The 22,262-nt window shown below is 37.7% G+C and overlaps 1 protein-coding gene across 1 annotated transcript; it reads right to left on the bottom strand.

Moving 5' to 3' along the window:
• Window positions 1-669: 669 nt before the first annotated feature.
• On the bottom strand, window positions 670-19,298 carry LOC140236655 (dnaJ homolog subfamily C member 21-like). The gene is made up of 16 exons (XM_072316573.1): window positions 19,169-19,298; window positions 16,072-16,200; window positions 15,241-15,329; window positions 14,460-14,585; window positions 13,411-13,584; window positions 12,982-13,032; window positions 12,270-12,349; window positions 11,076-11,197; window positions 9,783-9,864; window positions 8,446-8,697; window positions 7,507-7,638; window positions 7,048-7,176; window positions 5,463-5,570; window positions 4,567-4,728; window positions 3,632-3,677; window positions 670-3,227 (listed from the first exon to the last, which is right to left on the bottom strand). The coding sequence occupies exons 1-16, from the start codon at window positions 19,272-19,274 to the stop codon at window positions 3,030-3,032; spliced, it is 1,986 nt and encodes a 661-aa protein (XP_072172674.1). The 5' UTR covers window positions 19,275-19,298; the 3' UTR covers window positions 670-3,029.
• Window positions 19,299-22,262: the final 2,964 nt, after the last annotated feature.

Raw genomic sequence — 22,262 nt, 5'->3', positions numbered from 1 at the left:
GATGTATTTTCAGAAGTAGGCAATCTGCTTACAGTTCTTCTCAAGAATTGAAAGTGATACCATGGTACATAGGGAAAGTGACAGAGAACAGGAAAAGTATTAATGCAGTTGGCTGCTGATGGTGATGTGTTGCACCAATGGTAATTTGTGGGACAGTGCCCTTTATGGATGTTAGTGGTCAACAGAGCAGTTATGAACAATTGACCTGTTTCAGTACATTGTAAAATCTTTCATGCTATGTGTTACAGTGCATGGTCACTGATGTGATTAGTGACTTTTCATAAAAAATTTATTCAGTGGAAAAAAAAATGTCAACTGGCTTTATTTTGATGTGAGATTATACAATTTCTGTGGCAGTGATTTTAATGTTTACTGTTGCCATTAAGACCCAAGTTTTATAAAAGGCATGCATTCTACAGAACACTCACACATGCACTTCCAGGATGGTTACATTATGTAAAATTACACAAACTTGTAATGCTGGGTAAATTGACACCCCCTTTCTATGTATTTGTCTACATGTAGAAGTTGAATATACAGTACATACATTTTATTTCTTTCACATTCTAAACAGATATTCATCCGGGAAGCACACTTTCACTTTCACTCAACCACAAGTGCCAGAATTTCATAAAACAATGATGCGACATAATAACGTGTCGTACCTGAGTAGTATTTCTTGTGAAGACAAATGTTTGTGTCATTTATTGGACTTTGTACCCGTATACAAACAACCAACAGCATCATACACTGCTATAGTACAAGCACATGTACACAGCATATTATTAATCCGGATATCTCCAAAGCTTTAATGGGATGGTATTGTTTTGGTTGAGATGGGAGATTCAGATTTTAATTTTTTTGTGAAATAATTAGACACCATTTGTGAAATATGAAAGAGCATACAATTCTAACAGGAATTCAAAGTTTATTTGATGAAAATCGGTTTCGAAATTACTGAGATATCCAAAAGCTTAGTAAAACAAAGTGGTCCTAATGAAAGGTGGGTCTCACCTTTTATTAGGACCTCTTTGTTTTTGGATATCTCAGCCATTTCAAAACCAATTTTCATCAAATATACTTTGCATTCCTCTTAGAATTATGCTCTTTCATATTACATAAGTTTTCTCATCTCACAAAAAAGTCGGAAACCTGAATTCCCATCTCAACCAAAACTATACCATCCCTTTAAGGAATATGCATGTATTTCCTGTGTTACACGCATCTTCATAGGGAAAAGTAATTTCAAGAGGGTGGCTCCTATATTCTTTGTCACCATGTAGAAAGATATTTCAACACATACGTATTCAGGGAGTGCCCCTGCAGAATCGGGGAAACTTGGAAGCTCTGGACTTGCCCATATTGCCCAAAGGAGATGCTCAAACTATGTTGTAAGATCAAAATCAACAATACCACAATGTGAACTACTGGTAGCATGCAGAAGAAAATGCAGTGGAAACTCAATATAATGCGATCTTTGGGACCAAGACAATTTGATCGTTATATCAGATATTTTGTAATGTATCGGTAGTCAATAAACAATGCAAAACAAAGGAAAAAAGGAAATAAATTAATTGGGACAGGAGAAACTAGTTTGTTATACATGTATCAGGTAATTTGTAACATCAGATCTCTATATCAAATTCCCACTGTACTGCGAAATTGAAGCTTTGACTTGTAAGAAAATTAAAAACCAATCTGCCTTTGGGGCCCCTCTCATTGGCATGCTAATCAAATGACACAAGTCTTATGATTGGGAGAAAATATATATATATACATATATAAAGTATATTCTTAAAAGTGATTTACAGATAACCGATTTACATAAAAAAAAAAAAAAAAAAAAAAAAAAAATATTGCATAAATGTTGAATCAGCTCATCATGTCCACTTTCAATCTAAATCCAGAGATTATTGTTAGTGCTTAATCTAATACACTGAATTCAATAGTCTTTGAAGGCCCTGGTGTCCTGAGTCTCAGCTTCGATGCAAGTCACTGCATACAGATCTTCATATTCAGCAGCCCCTCATGTTCAAAGTGATGTAGGATGTACTATATATGCCTTCAAGATGACTGCAGTAATGATTACAATCAGACAGGATACAGATGTACTGTAGCGACATTTTCAGTAAAATTTGAAAACAAAATCATAAAAAGTTACAGATTTTGTTTGGATTTTCATGTGTTTACACAAAACAGCCTGATATTTTGTCACTGTCACTGTGCAAATTAGACAAGAGTTCACTGCCTCCTGATTTTCCCATTGATCACTGTCATAATCAGTGCTCAAATCCCTACAATAATTTCATGCAGAGGACATAATTTCATCTTCTTAAATTCATTTCAAGAATGGCATTTCAGTAAATATTTGTTGGCATTTGTTGATCTATGATATCATCTCATCTAATTTGCATATGTGACTGTGACTGCAGATTGCTGTTCCCAAAAGCATGTGAAAATTTGAAATTCCTCAACTGCCTTATTTTCCATTGTACAAATTTCATAAAAATTGTCTCTGTGCCGTTTGTTTGAATTCACTTTTAATTGGGTCAACTTGCATGGAGTGAACTTTCACATGGATGTTTGGCTTGAGGAATACACGGGATTAGACTTCAGAGGGATGGTATAGTTTAGCTTGACATGGGGATTCAGATTTTAACTTTTTGCAAAATAATTAGAAACCACTTATGTAAATAGTAAAGACCATACAATTCTAGGAGGAATTACAAGTTTATTTGATGAAAATCAGTTTAGAAATGGCTGAGAAATCAAAAAAAAAAAGTAAAACAAAGTGGTCCTAATAAAAAGTGAGTCCCTCCTTTTATTAGGACCATTTTGTTCTGCTTCATTTCTCAACAAAAACTATACCATCTCTGAAACTGCTGTGTGGCCAATGCTCTGCTGTTCTGTATCATAAATATTTGAAAATAGAGTTTTGATGCTGAAGCAACCAAACTACCAGCTTGGCAAGTCAGCAGACACCAATTCAATATTTTTTTAAAATAAATATGGCAGGTATGTGGCAGCCATTATTCTAGTTCATATCTACCCCTCTGTTTTTTCTTTTTCTTGGAGCCCTTCGGGACAGAGGGGTGATTTGACACGCCGACTTCGGTGGGCAGCCGGAGAGCGTGACCCGTGGCATTGACGTGCTTGAACAGCTTGTTCCGCGACGAAAAGTGTGAAGAGCATGTGTGGCAGGTGTGCTCGGCTGAAGATGTGGAAGCCTGTGGCGAAAAACGGAGAACGGGAAAATGAGTCGTAAGGCAATAATGTGACCAGGTCTCCTTTGAAGTTAATGATAGAACATATCATATGTCATGTACATGAACAAAAGCGTCTGCAGCCCGTGGCATTTTGTGGTGTAAATTCATCAGAAACAAAGTGGACTCTGCATTGTTGACTTATTCCGACAACAGAAACATTCAACAATACTTTATGGTGATCATCTGCACTCATATTGTGAGGAAAAATAACACAAACTGGTAAAACAAAATAGTACTGATGCAAAACATGCATGATCATACAAAGGAATTGTGAACATTGTCATAATTGTGGGACGAAGAAAAGCAAATTCTTTCTTTCTCCCTATCAGTAATAACTTGCAAAACGAAAGATTTGCAATGCTCACCTCTGTTCCCTTGTGAACTTGATTCCTCTCATGGTTTGTTTGATGTCTGGTGGGTTAGCAAATAAAACAAAAATCAAACATACAAGAAAATGAAATGAAAATATATAACATCTGTAATAGTAATCAATTCAAAAGTCAGTCAGTTCTGTTTCTGAAATATAGATGGGGGTACAATTCACCAGAGATAGAGAGAGATAACTCTTATCTTGGACAGAAGTATGTAAAGTAAGCTTCAACATTATCGCTTACTTAATGATGCTTGCTTATATGTTTGTGCAAGATTACAATAACTTTCATTTCCTTTACACCGGTACAAACAGTGAGATGTGAATATTCATGATTCATGTTATGATACTCCTTTTCGAATCTTCATGCTGCAACTGGAGAAATACTAAAGGGGATGGCTAGTAACCGATCAATGGGAATCAGTGGGAATGCTGAGGGATGATTGTTCCAATCCTTGTGGGATTCATTTAAGAGTACATTATATATCTACTGTTGTGTGAAAATTATTTGCTTCAGAACAGTCTCATATTCAAGTAATGTGCAGATTAATGCCCCGTCACTGACCAGGCACACTAACCCGGAAACATTAAACTGCACATTACTTGAATATGAGACCATTCTGAAGCAAATCATTTTCACACAACAATAGATATATAATGTACTCTTAAATGAATCCCACAAGGATTGGAACAATCATCCTCCAGCATTCCCACTGATTCCCACTGATCAGTTACTAGCCATCCCCATTAAAGAATCAAAAGATCCAGTCCTCTTTCCTTGTGTTGATAATTATATGCAGTAAAGGCTAATTTTCATGTGAAAATCAGCCAACCACGTAATAACAGTAGGCATAGCTTCAATACCAAAATCATTCTACGAGGGGTAAATGGACTAGCTTAGAGTGAAAATAAAGATGCATAGAATTTTACCTTGACGATTGTAGACTTGGCTCTCTGCAGCTTTCGTCAACAGGTTCCCCTATGTGCAACCTCTCTTGCACATCAGTCCCAAGACTGTCTGGATCCAATGTCTCCTCTGGTATCTTCTCCACATCGTCATCTCTTTGATTGTCTTCTTCTCCTTTCTCCTTCCTGCGAAAACAAAATTTGAAGAAGAGGAAACTATCTGAAAAAGTGACCATCTCCTTGAACTATAATCACCACTGCCTTATCAGGGTGACTCATGGGTAAGATCTTTGTCCCAATTAAACAACTGTCTGTGTTACACCAATAAGTGCTGGGCTAAAGTTTGGGTGTGGCTCAGTCTGGCATGCTGGTGGACTAGTCGAAGCATTGTCTAGTTATACAGTTGTAAATCCCATGGTTCATATCTATATGTCTCTTTGCGTGTAAATTGTGGGATGTAACTAGTCAAGGGTTTTTAAATACCAATGGCAATACTGTGCCAAATCAATTGAACTTAATTCCTTTAGTAATATGAATTTTATACAAAGTTTCTATTTTGTACGCTGGTTGGTGAATGTGTCCTGTTTAACTAAATTTTTTTCCAGTCAAGGGATTTCACACACAGATTCAGTCAAATTTGCCTTGTTTCATGAAGCAAATTTCAGATTGTCTCATTCTCATGTAGGCACTGTTGGGGCCTATTTTTGAAATCATGCATTCATCAACTATTAAAGCTGAAGTTACCTTTTGTTCCTACTGCCATTAAGAGGTACACTAACTGAAGCATTTATGAAACAGCTCCAGCTCATAATGACAAAAAACAACAACAAGTTATTCTTATCAGCATCTCTTTCTGTTACTTGAAGCTATACAATTTTGCTTGAATACGATGAACATCTCACATAAATGTGCGTCCTTACTTGTCGTCTTGCACATTGTTGAGAAGTTCCTTTCCATTCTCCTCCTCATCTTCATCTCCCGGCATCTCACGCTGTTGTCGTCTCTTCTTCTTCTGTTTCTTGGAAAGCCTTGAAGATGATGAAAATGGACACTTTGGTAAAGAGTGAATTGTCTTTCAGGTCATCACAAATTTTTCTTGGGCATCATTACATAATGGGCAATAAAAGGGCCCTTACGCTATAAAATAACGAAAATAAGTTTTTACTGCCACATTGTAGAATGAACTCTTGATGTACTGAGATATGCAACCGTTCTCTGAAATTCCACTCCTAAATGCCTAAATTATTGCATTTAAAAAAGCATGTTTTGTCCAAATACTGCCACTTTTTGATGCACCTATGCATTCATGCACAGATAGCTACTGTGTAGTTGGTCTTTTTTTGCACATATTAATTTGTCAAACTTCTGCGCCGTTTTATGGCGTTTGTGCGTGACAGCGTTAGGAATCCTTTTCTCGTATCACGGCCCATACATAATCAAATTACATATCATTCTCGGGTATAACATACATATCTATATTCAGTAAAAGTGGAAATTTTCGCGCATTTTGTGAAACCAGAAGCTAGTGCGAAAATGAAAGCATGCAAGTATCTTTTCATGCCATATGTTCCAGCAGTTAATGTCCCGATTACAAGGAATTGAAAACACACGAAATTAATCTTACCCGGTTGAGCACGAAAAATTACTCTCTCGAAAATATCTACTTTTACAATACAGAAGCAAGGGAGCACCATGGAAAAGCAGACAAGACCAAGGATTTGAAAACAGAAGGCCAGAATTTGAGTCCTGCCTGGTGCATTTACCTTTGGACAAAATGTTCTGTTGATAATTTCCCCCTAGACTTAGGTGTATAAATGGGTGCCTGACAATGCTGTCAGAGGGTAATAAAAGTGGTAGGATCCCCTGGAAGAGCAGTATTAACACTGTAGAGGCTACCCGGGTAACTAAGACAATATCATTATCATCACTCTAGTAAACTCTTGATACTAGGTAAAGTATCACACAGACTTCAGGTGTTTGACATCATATGGTCTATGCTACAGTAGATACTGGGTTTTGCCAAACATTCTGAACCTTTTTGACTTTGTACAGTATAACATCATTCCTTCCATTAAAAACAAATAAACCATTATTAAACATCTTAATCTCAACAACCAACATATTTCTTAGCAAAAGTGTAAAATTATCCCATCTGATAGAGTTTTCCCCTATAAATGTTAACCCTTTCCTCCCGCAATTCTGCGAGAGCCTCCAATGCCCCCAAACGAGATTCTTTTTACAGGTCGACAGAGAATGGACAGGCGGTAATCCACTTGTGTGAAAGCAGTCAAGCGCTACATGTATTCTCTGTCCGCAGTCAACTGCATGTGTCATAAACAATGGACAAGTGTTTCATGGTAATTGGAATAAGCTTTCAAATCATTGCAAGTTTGGACAAAAAGGGCCCAGATTAAAAAGAACAATTATGTGTATTTCTTATCATAAACATGATATTTGTGAATATGCTAGTGGACATACAGATGTATGGGTGTATTCCTTGCTTACTTGGTCTTGTCAAAATTGTTAGCATCTTCGTTCATGTCAATCTTAACAGGTCCGGCCTTATCATCCTCGTCCTCCTCCATTCCTGCCTTGGCCTGTTGCCTTCTCCTCTTCTTCTGCTTCTTAGACAGCCTGAACATTGGTATGAAACAAAATGTGTACACATTAGAGCAACAGATGCACACACATACATGCACACACATAGCTGCATGTATATTAGTTTGCTGTGTGAATATTCTAGCTTGGGTGAGTGTGGTAATGGCTTGACCCACTCAAGACATACCACAAAGTGAGCTACATCCTTTACAGGACCATACTCAGCCATAAAAGAATACTGATGCACCTCAATCCAACACAACAAGAACATCAAACATGCAAACTTTCAGAGAACACACACACACACACACACACACAAACATACAACCACAACAACATTAAACAATGCGGTGAAATTAAACATACTTAGTTCTGGAGTTCTCCAGTTCTTCATCGGCCTCCTTGTCATTGTCAGGAGGGCAAAGGTCAGGTTCCACTTCCTCTGTCTCATCTGCCTTAGCCTGCTGTCTCCTCTTTTTCTTCTGCTTCTTGGTCAGTCTGGGACGAGAGAAAATTATTGAGTTAGAACTACTAGGCTTGATCATATGAATATCACAACAAAAAACTTGTTTCAGAGGACTGACAAACCAGAACAAGACTTTACATGAGTGCAACATTTACAAACATTACACTGAGATACAACATAGAGTGAGAGACAGTAGTGACATAATCTCAGCACTGCCATTATTATTCAATTTAGGCTAAAATCAATCAGTTAATTTTCAAACACAAGCTATGTATACTTTCACTTTACAACAAAAGTGCTGTACCTGCATTTACATGAAAAATCAATGTCATGTCCAATATGATTTGATCTGTAACTTGAGACATGTATCTGAGCAATGCTCCATCAGTAAACGTCAACCATTAATCAACATCAGCTTGTCACAATTGCAGAAACTGCACTTCAGTTAGAATCTTTATTACACTTCTTCAAGCATAAAACATGAATCAGGAAAACCAGCTTTGAAAAGCAATGCTGTTGTGAAAACTTTATTGAAGAGTTGAATTCTCTCTCATCCTAAACTGGAAAGAAACTTTATCAAATTGATTTAAATGGTCAAGGTTGAATTAATCTCTGGAGGATTAAAAAATATATAATATACACATGAATCCAATCATAACGAAGTCCTCTGAACCGGCAGTTTTATTTCATTACATCAAAATTTCATTGTAACCGAAGAGAATTTAGACCATAAACTTTAATGATGATAACTTCGGGACCTTAATTTTTATTGCGTTGTAACAAAATTTTGTAATAACCATGTTCGCTGTAGTGGGAGCGCCCTGTATACAGCAACTCACTTTTTCCTCGGTTGTCCTGAGCCATTCACAGATATCTCTGCCAGCTCCTCATCATCACTGTGAAGTCTCTCCTCCACTTCTTCTCGATCTCTTCCTTCCAAATCTTGCCCATCCCCTTCTTCTTCTCCTTCTTCCTCCCCAATCTCCTCTTCCTGCTCCTCTCCAGCAAACGCTTCCTCCTCTGCCTCCATCTCAGCTTTCAGCAGGGCCATGTTCTCCCGGTGTTTCTTGGAGTTCTCATGGTTGGAGAAACTGCAAAGAATAAGAAGAAGAAAATTTAGTAAGAAAAGAGAAAAGAAAGTAAGGGGCATTATTCCTCCATCGTCCTGAACATCCACAAACTACTGTATACGCTATAATTTTCGCGTACATAAATTTTCGCGATTTGCAGCTGTCACACATTTTCGCGAGCGGTTAAATTCGCGATTGGGCGACCAGAGAAAATATGAAGTGGCAAAGAAAGTGCGAATTTTCGACTTACTAGCAAATAAGAATGATACTAGTTATACACTGCATGAAAAAAAAACTTATCAAACTCTGCGAACTAGTAAGTTAGAATTCAACATTTTTGAAGTGGTTAAGTCCATCGCGCTAGATTTCTGACGAGTGGTACCAGGGGTTGCGATAATGGATTGGCTCTACAGTATTCGTAAGTAGACATGCGGGACTAGCCCGACCACCCCCAGACGCCGCTGTGCTTTGCGAATGCTACTTACAGCGACTGGGCTGTGTAGTGTAGTTAGACGTGGACGTGCTATGTACGTAAACAAGCTTAGCCAGTATGGTCTGTTCGGTAAGCCGTGACATTGTATACTAGTACTGAAATGTTTGTATCATCAAGGCAAGGCCAAGGGATTCATTTTGGAAGGTAATATTTTCGCATGTTGTTAATTTCGCGAATAGCTCCCGACTCGCGAAATTCGCGAAAATAAAACCCACGCGAAATATATAGCGTATACAGTAATGTCAAGATCCATTGAAGTTGGCTGTCAATAGCTTTGGCATAGCTCTACAACTGACACACACCACTAAAACAGTACACTAGTTTCGTATTCATACAATACCAGACCTTTTCAAAAATCTTACAACATACCTATGCTTCACTGTTGTTGTTTTTTAAAATGTACCAAATATATATTGGGAATGAGAATTTTAGCTTTGATGTGAAATTAACCTAAAACAGAAAAAGTTCATTACCATTAATGGAGCAAGATTAAACTAAAAACTGCCCAGATACTTTGTAAAAAATTCACATCTGTCGAACACATCTCCTAAAACTAACATTACAAGTGTGACTGATAACTGAATGATGAATTTGCTTGATGACTGGAACTTACGCTTTGGGGCTTTTAAAACTCTTGTTGCATGCTACACAGAACAAGTCATCCAGATTCTCTTCAACCTCCTCTTCCTGTGAGTCTGTTTGTTGAAAATGATCATGAATAAAAATGAATTCGTGTAGGGTAAAAAGGAATAGAGTGATAAACAAATGAATAAACAAGGAAAAGTAGAAATTACGCGGTGCGTAATATATGTCCCCGCCGGAAGTAGCATTTTGTAGCAAAATGTGCAATAACGGGTTAGAAATGGCGAAGGAGTAGCATTTTATAGCCAATGTACAATACAGGTCAAAAATCAAGGTCAAAGGTCAAAGAAGGCAAAGGTCAAAATTCTGTGTAAAGTTTTGAAGCCCTCACCTAGTGCCATCACATAAAGCAAACGGAATCGAAATCGGGTTAGAAATGGCGAAGGAGTAGCATTTTGTAGCCAATGTACAATACAGGTCAAAAATCAAGGTCAAAGGTCAAAGAAGGCAAAGGTCAAAATTCTGTGTAGAAGTTTTGAAGCCCTCACCTAGTGCCATCACATAAAGCAAACGGAATCGAAATCAGGTTAGAAATGGCGAAGGAGTAGCATTTTGTAGCAAAATGTACAATATAGGTCAAAAATCAAGGTCAAAGGTCAAAGAAGGCAAAGGTCAAAATTCTGTGTAGAAGTTTTGAAGCCCTCACCTAGTGCCATCATATAAAGCAAACGGAATCGAAATCGGGTTAGAAATGGCGAAGGAGTAGCATTTTGTAGCAAAATGTACAATATAGGTCAAAGGTCAAGGTCAAAGGTCACGACTGAAATTCTGTGTAGAAGTTTCAAAGCTCCCTTGTAGTGCTATCATATAAAGCAAACAGAATCAAAATTGGCTCATAAATGACAGAGAAGTAGCAAATTGAAGATTTTGATCACACACGGACGCACACACGGACACACGGACGGACACACGGACGGACGGACGGACACACGGACACACACACGTACGGAGCCCGTTTCATAGTCCCCTGCTCGAACTCGTTCGGCGGGGACAATAAATGCACATACATCAAAGAAGTCAATTAATATGAAATAATAAATAAATGTATAAAATGAGATTAGGAAGAAAAGGATACGAAATATGCTTTTTATGACAACATTTTAGTAATTCTTGTATTGACGCAAAAATTGTAAATTTGAATGAACATGCAGTACTCGTTGCCATGAGGGATCAGAACTATCACTGGCCATTGGATGTAAGCTCGATAGTCTAGTGGATATAACGCATGTCTAGCAATCAGGAGGTCATGGGTTCAAATTTGTACCTGTGCTCTGGTCCTCACTCTCCACCCCAAATTCGTCGTCCAACGTCGCTTCCATTGCCCTGAACTCCTCCTCCATCTCCTCCATAGCCTTCTGGCCCTCTGCAGCCAGCTGCTCATACTCCCTGTGGTGACACAACACAAAGAATGCTACTGTTGGCATCTACAGACCCAGACTCACAAAGGGAGAAGGGGGGGGGGGGGGGGAGAGGGGAGGACCCAAAGATAGAACAGAGGACTTACACAAACTGATTTTTTTTTTCCAATTGAACAAAGAAAGAAGAATTGAGGACTACCACTGATTTTTTTTTTAACTTAACAAAGAAAGAATTGAGGACTAATACTGATTTTTTTTTTTTTTTAACAAAGAAAGGATTGAGGAAAACCAGGGAAAACCATTAACTTATCTAATGACAGTAATGTGATTATCGTTTCAATTTCAAAGAATTCTAATTATATCCATTCTTTGTGTATGTACAGGGATTGTTTGGCTTTTTTGGGTCTCCTTATCATTAGTTGACTCATTTCCAATTTGTTTCTTTTGTAAATAATATACTGTACATATTTTTAACTTAAATTTTTGTATTTCTACACTGTACTTCGCGAGTAAGCCTGTTGGCTGCAATGGCAGTATTATTAATAAACCTGATTGAATGACTGACTAACTGACTGACTGACTGGATGAATGAATGAATGAATGAATGAATGAATGAATGAATGAATGAATGAATGAATGAATGAATGAATGAATGAATGAATGAATGAATGAATGAATGAATGAATGAATGAATGAATGAATGAATGAATGAATGAATGATTGAATGAATGTATGAATGAATGAATGAATGAATGAATGAATGAATGAATGTATGAATGAATGAATGAATGAATGGTCCCTTTCTTTGCGAGCTCATATAATTTCCTGCATTTTATCTCCATACAAAAGTTTGCAACAAAATGTCATGCTTGTCAACTTTTCATCAAAATGAGGTTTTTGTCAACTCTTTCAAACTTCCCCTCATCCAGATTCCCTCCATGTCTCCCCCACCCCTCCCAAAAAGAAAACAAGATATCTATGATTTGTCACAAAATCAACTCATCATCTGCATCAAAGACAGATAGATACAGCACAACTCAAGTTCATTGACAGTGAACATGTTTATCAATTGACATCATAAATGAGAGAATGCAGCTTACTTTGCCCTCTGCTTTCTTTGTTTCTCTCTGCGTTCTTTCTCAAGTCGCTCTCTTTCTGCTGCTTTCTCCTCCATCAGTTTCTATTGAAAGACAGAAAAACCCAAAGAAACATTAGCGTAAAAAAAGGTACAGTTGTGTAATCAAAGTTTAGCACATCATATGCAGATAAGATATCACATTTCACTTGCATACTTTATCATATCATTTTGTACATTTTGTAAGGCAATTCATAACATCATTCATATTATTGAATTGAAAGTGAAATATGCTTCTATGTATTTATATTGGACTCCGATACAGGTGGCTGTTGGGTATAATAAACTTTCACTTTCACACAAAGTAATTCACACCCGTAATAGAAGCATTATCAAAGAAGTGAATGACTTCTCTCCAACAATCATATCATTTGGTTTATACTCGGACTCGACTGAGGCTGTACAAAATACCTACATTTATAGTTCATAAATGGTTGTGTGTTCATGCATCAAATCAGACAAACTGATCGCACATCTACAGAACTTATCCTACGGAGAAGGGCGATATGTGAATGATGTGAGCAACACAAAGAAAGGTATACTTTTTCACAAATCTGCACCTCACGCACGCATGCACAAACACACGTGGTTTATTCATTTTCATGAGAGGCAACATGGACTGGTTTGGGAGCTAAAGAGATATGTAAAAAGAATTTGTAACTGGGTACAGTGCTTACCTTGTGTGCTTGTACTCTCTTGTCCTTCTTCCTTATGTAGGACACAAGAAGCTGCAGAGATAAGAAAAATCAAAACTTTATACTTTTAATTGGCTCCTCTTTCCCCATCAAAAACAAAAAGGACAAAGAATTTGTTACATTGGTCTTTATTGGTCTCATTCAAATCTTCTTCAAAGACTTATCTATTTGTGAATTGATATTTTTTTTTTGTATATGTGTGTGTGTATTAAAAGTAAATTGTTACTTACAGTATATTTTGTGACGAGATCGTAAAGCGCATAGGGAACATTCATTTGTTATATGTGCTATAAAAATTTCATTATCATTATTAAATACTTTGAATGTGAACATTTCTGAGGGCAAAGTGATGAATGTAGTGATGTCATGCACACATGACAATGGTAATTTTTCCTTGCAAGAGCGTCTCACCTGAACCTGCTGATTCCACGCCTTCTTGGCCGCCTCTCGCTTCTTCTTGTTATCTTTCTCCATGAGGCGTGCCACGCGTCTGTTCGGAGCGTCACGCGTGTCATACTCTTCTGCCCACACAAAGGATCTCGCTGTACGGTAACTCTGCCAGTGGGCGTAGAATGGACGGACAACCTGGCGGCAAAAAAAGGCAACACCAACTGAATTCCCTGCGTAATTTGCTTAAATCTATAACAGATTGATACTCAAGAAATTAAACTTGCATCAATATTTGGTACGCTTACAACAGAATTAGTAATGTCAGTGGTTAGTCTTGGAGGAAATGTGTGCTGACTAAAAATTTGGGAAATCTATTTGGGAACTGAATTTCACACATACTGTATACAGCTTCATTCACAGCTACGAATGTTGAAAGAATCTACATCATGTTGCTCCTCTCATTATTGTTTGATGGACAGTGAAGAGAATGAAAGGCCATTTCTTTTTCCCTCCAGTAACATAATGGGTGCAAGCAGTTAACCTCTATCCCAATATTTCATCATTTTTTGTTTTTGTTTTAGTTTTAATTAAAGGTGTACATTGGCATTCAAACATCATTTGTCAAATCTTCAAACAAGTCCTGCCTGGTTTATCAAGAATCCAAAACACTTCATCCGTGTTCTTATGTTTTTTGATGGCATCTTCAACCAAAAATGTGATGAATGAGTTTATACCAATTTCCCCAATACCGATGGTAATCCTTACATGATGGTAACTTGAGACTGTGCCATGCTATATAGACAGGTATTTGATTCTTGATAATGCCATAATAAGCTGGGTCTTTTTCAAAGACTACAAAATGTGTGCGAGTAAGGGCTACTTCAGGAAAAACAGAAAGCCAACACTGGGGTGTTTACTTGCATGGGGGCCTCATCCTACACACTCTTTTGAAAACCAAAATGTTACCCAAAGTCTCATTGCACAAGGCACTTGCTACACGAGTGAAAATGCTAACATTCACAGCATCACATATAAATCCTGAAACCCGACAGGCTGTCCATTGTCGCTACCTCATCATAGTCACTCTGAGAGTCACCGAAGCTCGGTGCATTAGCCTCTGGGTCACCCTCCTCCATGTATCGACGATCCTCTTCTGTAATCTTGAAGAAGATGTCACGGTATACTGCATAAAATCCCTGGAAAAAAAACCCCAAGCAGACAGAGAGCACGCTGATTGTTGAAGTCAGACACAACTCAAGAGAAATCATCTTCAAATGGAATCAAACTTTCATGTCTTTACGACGAAGAAAAGAACTGAAAAGGATCGTTTTTATTGTAGTCTGTTTAAGGCTTTATACTACCATGGGCAAGTACACCCTAATATCCCAAAGGACTTATTCCTAATGACATCAGTTACTACCTTGAGAGAATAGCAAAGTTTCAACTTCAATTGTCCGGAAGTACAATGTAAGCTAACATTCAGTTCAACTGCATAATACAAATTTACATTTTTCCCAGATACCTTTTTACTGATTAGGTAATGAAATGCCATTTCTCCCATTCCATCATCACAATGTCTTTCTTTAGAAAAAAAAAAGAAAGAAAAAATACATTCAAATGACACAATGCAAGAAAAATACTGCAACAGTGTACAACTTTTTTACCAGGATAGTGTCAATATGATGTCAATGTAACTTTAACAAAATGAAATCTCCCAGAAATGCCTTCATATCATAATAAGACATTGATGAATAGCTTGCAATTTACATGACTGCTTGGCAAAAAGATCCACCTATACTAGTTTGAATTCCAAGTCTGCCATTGAGCTGGAATCCATCACTGTCCACTTACATCTTTGTCATCTTCGAAGCCGGTGTAGGCCGAAGGGTTCATGAACTCCATCACGTTGAGGAAGTCATCTTCATAGTCTTCACCAAATCCTATAACCAAGTAAGATAAAAGAAGGGGGGCAGAGAAGGAAGAAAGAGAAAAGATTAACAATTCTACAGACTGCTCAAAGCCAAAACAAGGAAATCAGCTATGTCAATTCTAAATACGATCTTAAAAATGACAATGTCTCACACTGTTCCAGAGCTGCAAATCCTAGTATAATGTGATTTATTCTAGTGGCACATTTCACTTACAGTTGTCATATCAATCATCACAAAAGATCACAATGAATGAGAATCTATATCCCTAATCTCATATGTTTCCTTTTTTGGACATCTACATTTAACAAAGTGTTAGAAAATGAATTGGGCACACCATTTGTTTGATATCTTGCCATACCAAGATAACAATTGTATTTGTTGACTGCAAGTGAGGAATGATAAACCAAGTTGGGTAGTTTGTTGTTTTCACTTCATGCCTTTTTTTGTTTGTTTGTTTTTTTATTGCAAACTTTCAAAACTAAAAACAAGAAGTGACGAACATTCACACTGAGATACTGTGAAATTTTTCTCACTGATGATTTGTAATTCTATCACAATACCACTGCCCGGGTTAAACATGCAAGAGCTTTTATCAAACACTTCTGGTATATGCCCAGGAGTTGTGGAAATGGATCACATATCACATGAGATTTCATGAGCATCGATTAGCCCTCCTATGGCCAAGGAAGGGAATTGTTTATTTCTATCCAACTGAGAAAGTCTTATTCGAAACATCAAAATGTAGTATCACCTCCTCTGATGATGGCCTCTCGATGTTTGTCATACCACGCCCGCTCCTGCTTGTCTCCAAGTACATCGTAGGCTCTTTGGATGACAGCAAAATAGCGTGTGCACTCCTCCACATTGTCTGGATTCTTATCTATTGAGACAGTTGGGAGAAAATGTCCATGAAGTGGTGTGACCTGCGAGCACTATTAGGCAGTAACACTTCAAATAAGTCAAATCATGTAAAATGAAAGCAAGAGATTATCAAGCAGAGGGGAGAAGATATGAGATATGAGTTTTCTTCAATTTGTCGGCCCTCTGCACAAATGAAATTTGTAAGATCACAACTGCTGATCTAGCTTGGGTACTGTATACGCCGTTATTTTCGCGTACAGATATTTTCGCGAATGACGAGGTAATAGACATTTTCGCGAGGTGTTGTTTTCGCGAATTGACGCCGACGCTTACGTTAATGCTCTATCAACAAAGCGCATGGAGACAATTTTGCGTGTTGTTAAATTCGCGATCCAACTGCAATTTGCGAAATTCGCAAAAATTAAACCCTCGCGAAAACAACGGCGTATACAGTATTGGTTCCAAGTTCATCGCGTCACTGCCAGCAAACAGGGATAGCCTTGTGGTAGTGTCGCTGCCTAGAAAGCAGTAGGTGACAGGTTTGAGTCACATGTTTTTTTAAATTACAGATCAGCATTTGCGATCTTACAAATTTCATTTGTACAAATGGCAGATAAACTGAAGAAAACTCATACCTCATATCATGTAATATGCAGACCATCTGGCAGCCGAATGTAATGTCTTTTCATGTTGATCATATGAAATTTTAAGGTCTGACATGCTTAGGAATACCTAAACTATGCAGTCTCTAGAGTTTGAGAGTAAAACACCAGATGTGATAGTCTCTGTGCATAAGCCATTTGATCCCTGTATGCATCACCTGTATCTTTTTCTAAATGCTGCCCTTGGGTTTTATGCCAAATAATCATCAGAGACATTTTGGTTTCTAATAGATTTCAGCATGCTCAAACCAGTCTGTGTTGTGCTTGGAGCATGAAGGTACAATTGTGCATCTCTGCTACTCAAACAGCTGCATAGTATACACTGGTTGCCTGGAGACAAAAGACTCACATATGAAATAATATTTGTAGGTTCTTCATTACCTGCACAATTCTGCTCCTAAACATTTATCAGTCTCAAATGTTATACTCTCCCTGCAGTTAAGCTTTTAGATTGGGCTCTACCATGATTAGGTTCGCGCATAGGCACTAGATGGCGCTGTCGCGGACGTGTCCCGAAAGTCAATGCGTACATCGTTTCCGATTCCATGCGATCGTTTTGCTATCGGCCTGTTGCTCTGTGAAGGTTGGTAGTATGAATATTCTTTTCACTTTGTGTGATTCGGTTTTTACACTCACGATCATGTACGGTGATCTGCTACAATATCAGTACTGCTGCTCTCTACAGACAGCAATGCTGTGAGGGAATGCGACCGTTATGTCATAGAATCAACAGTGAAATTCGAGGCTAATTTTTAAATTTGAATCGATCGATCACATGCGAGTTTTCCGTGAAAAATCGCAATTAATCAATGAGAGTGTCCAAATTATTGAAGTTCTAGTGTTTTTTAACAATGTTACTTGTACGAGTTTTCTTTTGCCGAGGCACGGTAGCGCAGAGTAGCGCATAGAAGCAATGAGTACACAAAGTAGGGCTTGCAGGAACGATTTTCACACGATATCGGGCAGTGAGCAGTCTTCGTTCGTGCTTGTGGGAAGAAACCCGAGTGCGCGTCTGTGCAGTTAAACTGTATGATACGATAACATGTTACGTGAATGGAGGTATGATGGTATTGTACTTTTGTTGGCAGACTTTGTTGCGTGTCCAAAGCAGTTTCATATTGTCGTTTTCTTATGATAAATTATTCTCCAGTTTGTGTAAAATGGAAAAACGCGACATTTAAAATGCACACGACCGCATTATTTCGGTCCATTCACTGTCAGTATGTGCTACTGTAGTTATATAGTGGCACGGCAAACTGGCAAGGGACAAAGAATTCGGTGGCTCATGCAACTCACGGCCCTGTGGCCCCTGGAGTTGAGCGCAGTGAAAGCAGTGGCAACTGTTCACGAACGGGACACATCCTGCGGCTCGGATTCTCGTAGCGAGCGAGCTGGAGATTCGTATTTCAGAGCGCATAACGGACGCTTAGTAGCCTCAATAGTGGCTTTGCGATAGCAAGCCATTATCGCGATATCGAATTCTCATGCGACGGAATTAGCATACATATTTTTAGACATATTCAAGGACAGTTTTCTCTCTTTTTATTCCGGATTCCATTTTCTAAACAATATCCTAAAAAGCAAACATCACGCATGACATTTGATATATACCTGAATTCAGTGACAGTTCTCGGGACAATTCTAAGAAGTGTAGGCCTAGATTTATTTTCTAATGAGAGTGCCTACCATGATGCTCCAGATACCACATGTAACCACATGGAAAAATAACAATAACATTGAGACAAAATACCATGTAGAATCTCAGTACTGTCACTGATCAATGCTGATCAGTTCAACTTACATATTATGGCCTATTCTAAGTTTGCTTATCAGTTCAACTTGGCCTATTCTAAGTTTGCTTATTCCAAGATTGCTTATTCTAAGTTAGTACTAGATCTAGTAGGTAGATCTAGAATCTAACGTTAGTAGTAGATTTTAAACCTGTAAACTATTAGATTACAAAAACAAAAAAGAACTTGCTTTTTTACAGAGGACTCCTCCTTCCCTCTCGAACGTATCGTCAATATGACAATAATCTTTTGATAATTAATGACGTCATTTATCGATATCGTGTTTAATTTAGACTTAGGGGTCATTGAAGCTGATGACAATAGTTTCGAGATTATATATATCGCGATACAGTCTAATCTGTCCGTCTGTCTAACCACTAACCGAGTTTAGACCGTCTAGAACCTATCTTATCTAAATTATATTAAGGCAGAATCACATAAGCAACTGTTAGTACGACATTTTATATTTCCAACACAAAATAACACGAGTGGGACTGGAATTTCGAATGACCGGTCTCTTGTTCAGCCAACATACCAGGATGCCATTTCAAAGCCAGTTTACGGTATCCCTTCTTCAGTTCGTCATCTCCGGCGTCTCTAGAAACACCAAGGACCTCGTAGTAACATTTTGTTTCAGGCATCTTCTCCTTATTTCCTCACAATAGAAAAAAGAATGAAATTCTTCAAGCAAGTTTGCTGCATGCTGCGCACATCCAATTCCTCCGTGTGCCGTCGTCGTCTTGTAGTGTAGGCCGTATTGCGAAATACACACGCCTTGCAGCAGCATGGGCGTGCAGTGTACTTTTTCCCCCTTTGCCTCTGCTCGAACTGCGCACATGGCTTTGCCACAGGATGAGAGAACGACGAGGTGAATGAGGTTTCGACATCGCAGAAAGAGGTTGCGAAATAATGTTATATCGAAATGCAATAATGTATTATGAGTTGGACCTCCATGGTTGGATTTAGGTATCAAGATAGAATTATGGATTTATATGCATGTCACTTGTGCAGTAATCAGAGTATCGAGACATAATTATTAGCAATCCTATTATGCTATACAAGAATTATCATTTCCACCGCTGTTGCAAACTTCAAGTCTTTTCTAACATAATTATGTTTGTAAAGATATCGATATGAGTTTAAAAAAAAAAGAAAAAACTTGGCATGAAAAAGAGAAACATGGACGGGTAGAACTACGTTCATTACATAGACCATGACGTTGATAACAAGAATTATACTTATTGTAACATCAGCACACAAGTGTCCTACCATAATACATTCCTAAGATATGTCATATACCACTGGATCAATACACCACTGGAATATTGCACTAAAGAATATATCCCTATAGAATATTGCGATCGGAGTATACCACTAGAATTTTATTACTATAATACTATTACAATACACCACTGGAATATATGACCAGAATATACCACCGGAATATATACGCGTATTGAATATACCACTAAAATATATCACTGGAATATACCACTTGGATATACCAAGCGAATATACCAAGTGAATGTAGGCCTACCACCGTCTATACCACTTGATGTCACTGTTATACCACGTGGTTATCAGTACACTGCAAGTGAATGCACCACCCTGAGACAACCAGAATATACCATGATAGAATATATCACTGGAATATACCACCTTAATATACCAATTGTAGTAGGGAGCCTACATGAATACCACTGAAATGTAGCTCTTGGATACTATAGCATATCAACGGAATATAGGCCTATACCACGTGGATATATCACGTGAATGTACAAATGGAATTTAACACTTAGATATACGACCACAATATATCACTGGAATATACCATGTGGATACACCGCATGTATGTACCACTAGAACATTCGACCAGATTTTTTTATACCACTTGTTCCACTAATACACCACTAGAATATGCTTATATCACTGGAATATAACCACTTGAATGTGCACTGTACATCATAGTATATAATAGTGCGAGAACATTATGACTGGAATATACCAGTTGTATGTATCGCGTGAACGTAGGTCTACTACAGTAAGCCTATACCATTGGAACATCATCCACATGGATACTCTGTTACTAGAATATAACATGGATATTCCACGTAGATACACCACGTGAATGCACCACTAGAATATACCACTTAGACATACCTGTTTTGCATACCACTTTATACCAGTAGTATGTACAAGAAGACTATAGCACTTGATTAGACCGCTACAATTATATACCAAGTAGAATATACCACTTTGATATATCGCCAGAATATACCATAAGTATCTGCCATTAAAAAGTACCACTTGAATATACCACTAGATTATATCACTATAAGAAGATAATAACTTGAATAGCCAACTGGAATATACCACTAGATTATATCACTATAAGAAGATAATAACTTGAATAGCCCACTGGAATACTAGTATAGACATCTGGAATATAACACTTGAATATATCACTATAAGAAGATAATAACTTGAATAGCCCACTGGAATACTAGTATAGACATCTGGAATATAACACTTGAATATACCACTACAACTCTCCACCAAAATATAACATTTGAATGTATCACTAGAATACATGTACTCCACTAAAAATATATCACTTGGGTGTATCACTATATGTGATCGGCAAAATATACAACTTGAATGCATCATTGTCGTAACACCTTGCAACGTGATTAGAATGATCTGTGCTTGTAACCCTTGAAATTTATGTTATTGCGCGCAGTTGATTATCACGCATAACGTTCCAATCAAAAGCAGTATCGGGTTTCAAGCAAGTATAGGAGCACGACAAACACAAAACAGCAATAACAACAACAAGATCCTGTAAACATATTGACAAGAAAGAAGGAAGCACATTACTAGTATATATACACTCTGTTTGACATATTTGCAATATGTTTGCTGCCTTTTGGTGCCCCTTAAATGAACTATCGATATCATCAACACACAAGTAAGAAAAGAAAACAACAACAACAACATACAATTTCTTAAGTTGCTGTCACTAAACAGTACAAATAGCCTCATGCGTGAACCCTGACACTTCTGTGCTTACTCAGTAGACCAGAAAATGATTGATGGTCATGCTTTCATCTTGTTCTCTCTCTTTGTTACATTATCAGTTTTATGACAAAAAAACTTACCAACAATGATACAACAACAATGAAAACGAACTAGTGCTGTATTTTATCATAATGAGGGTTAGCATGGTAGGATATATGACATATAAAATGACATCTTTCCAAGATTGATATTCGTAACTTGATAAACTAATTCACTTCTGGACAAATTCAAAAGAGTGTAACGTTTCAATTCAGTTTTTACACTGTGTCTTTTATTTCGTATATAAAGAAATCAGAGTTACTGTACACGCTGAAGGACGCCTTAATGAACAACTTGAGTTGATTACATTGTGTGTGTATGTGCTTGTGTTTGTGTGTGCGTGCGTGTGTGTGTGTGTGTGTGTGTGTGTGTGTTTGTGTGTTTGTGCAGTTTTATTTGGATATTTGTTTTTTGAGGAGCTCTCGGGCTAAGGCATTTTACGTTCAGTTTTTTTTTAAATCTTTATTGTAATTTTGCTTTATACTGTGCACGTTCTTTAATCTTAAAGCGTC

This window comes from Diadema setosum, chromosome 13, assembly GCF_964275005.1.
Source record: "Diadema setosum chromosome 13, eeDiaSeto1, whole genome shotgun sequence".
NCBI classification, from domain to species: Eukaryota; Metazoa; Echinodermata; class Echinoidea; order Diadematoida; family Diadematidae; genus Diadema; species Diadema setosum.
Note: the sequence above shows the minus strand (reverse complement) of the source record. Positions and strands in the feature narration are given on the sequence as shown.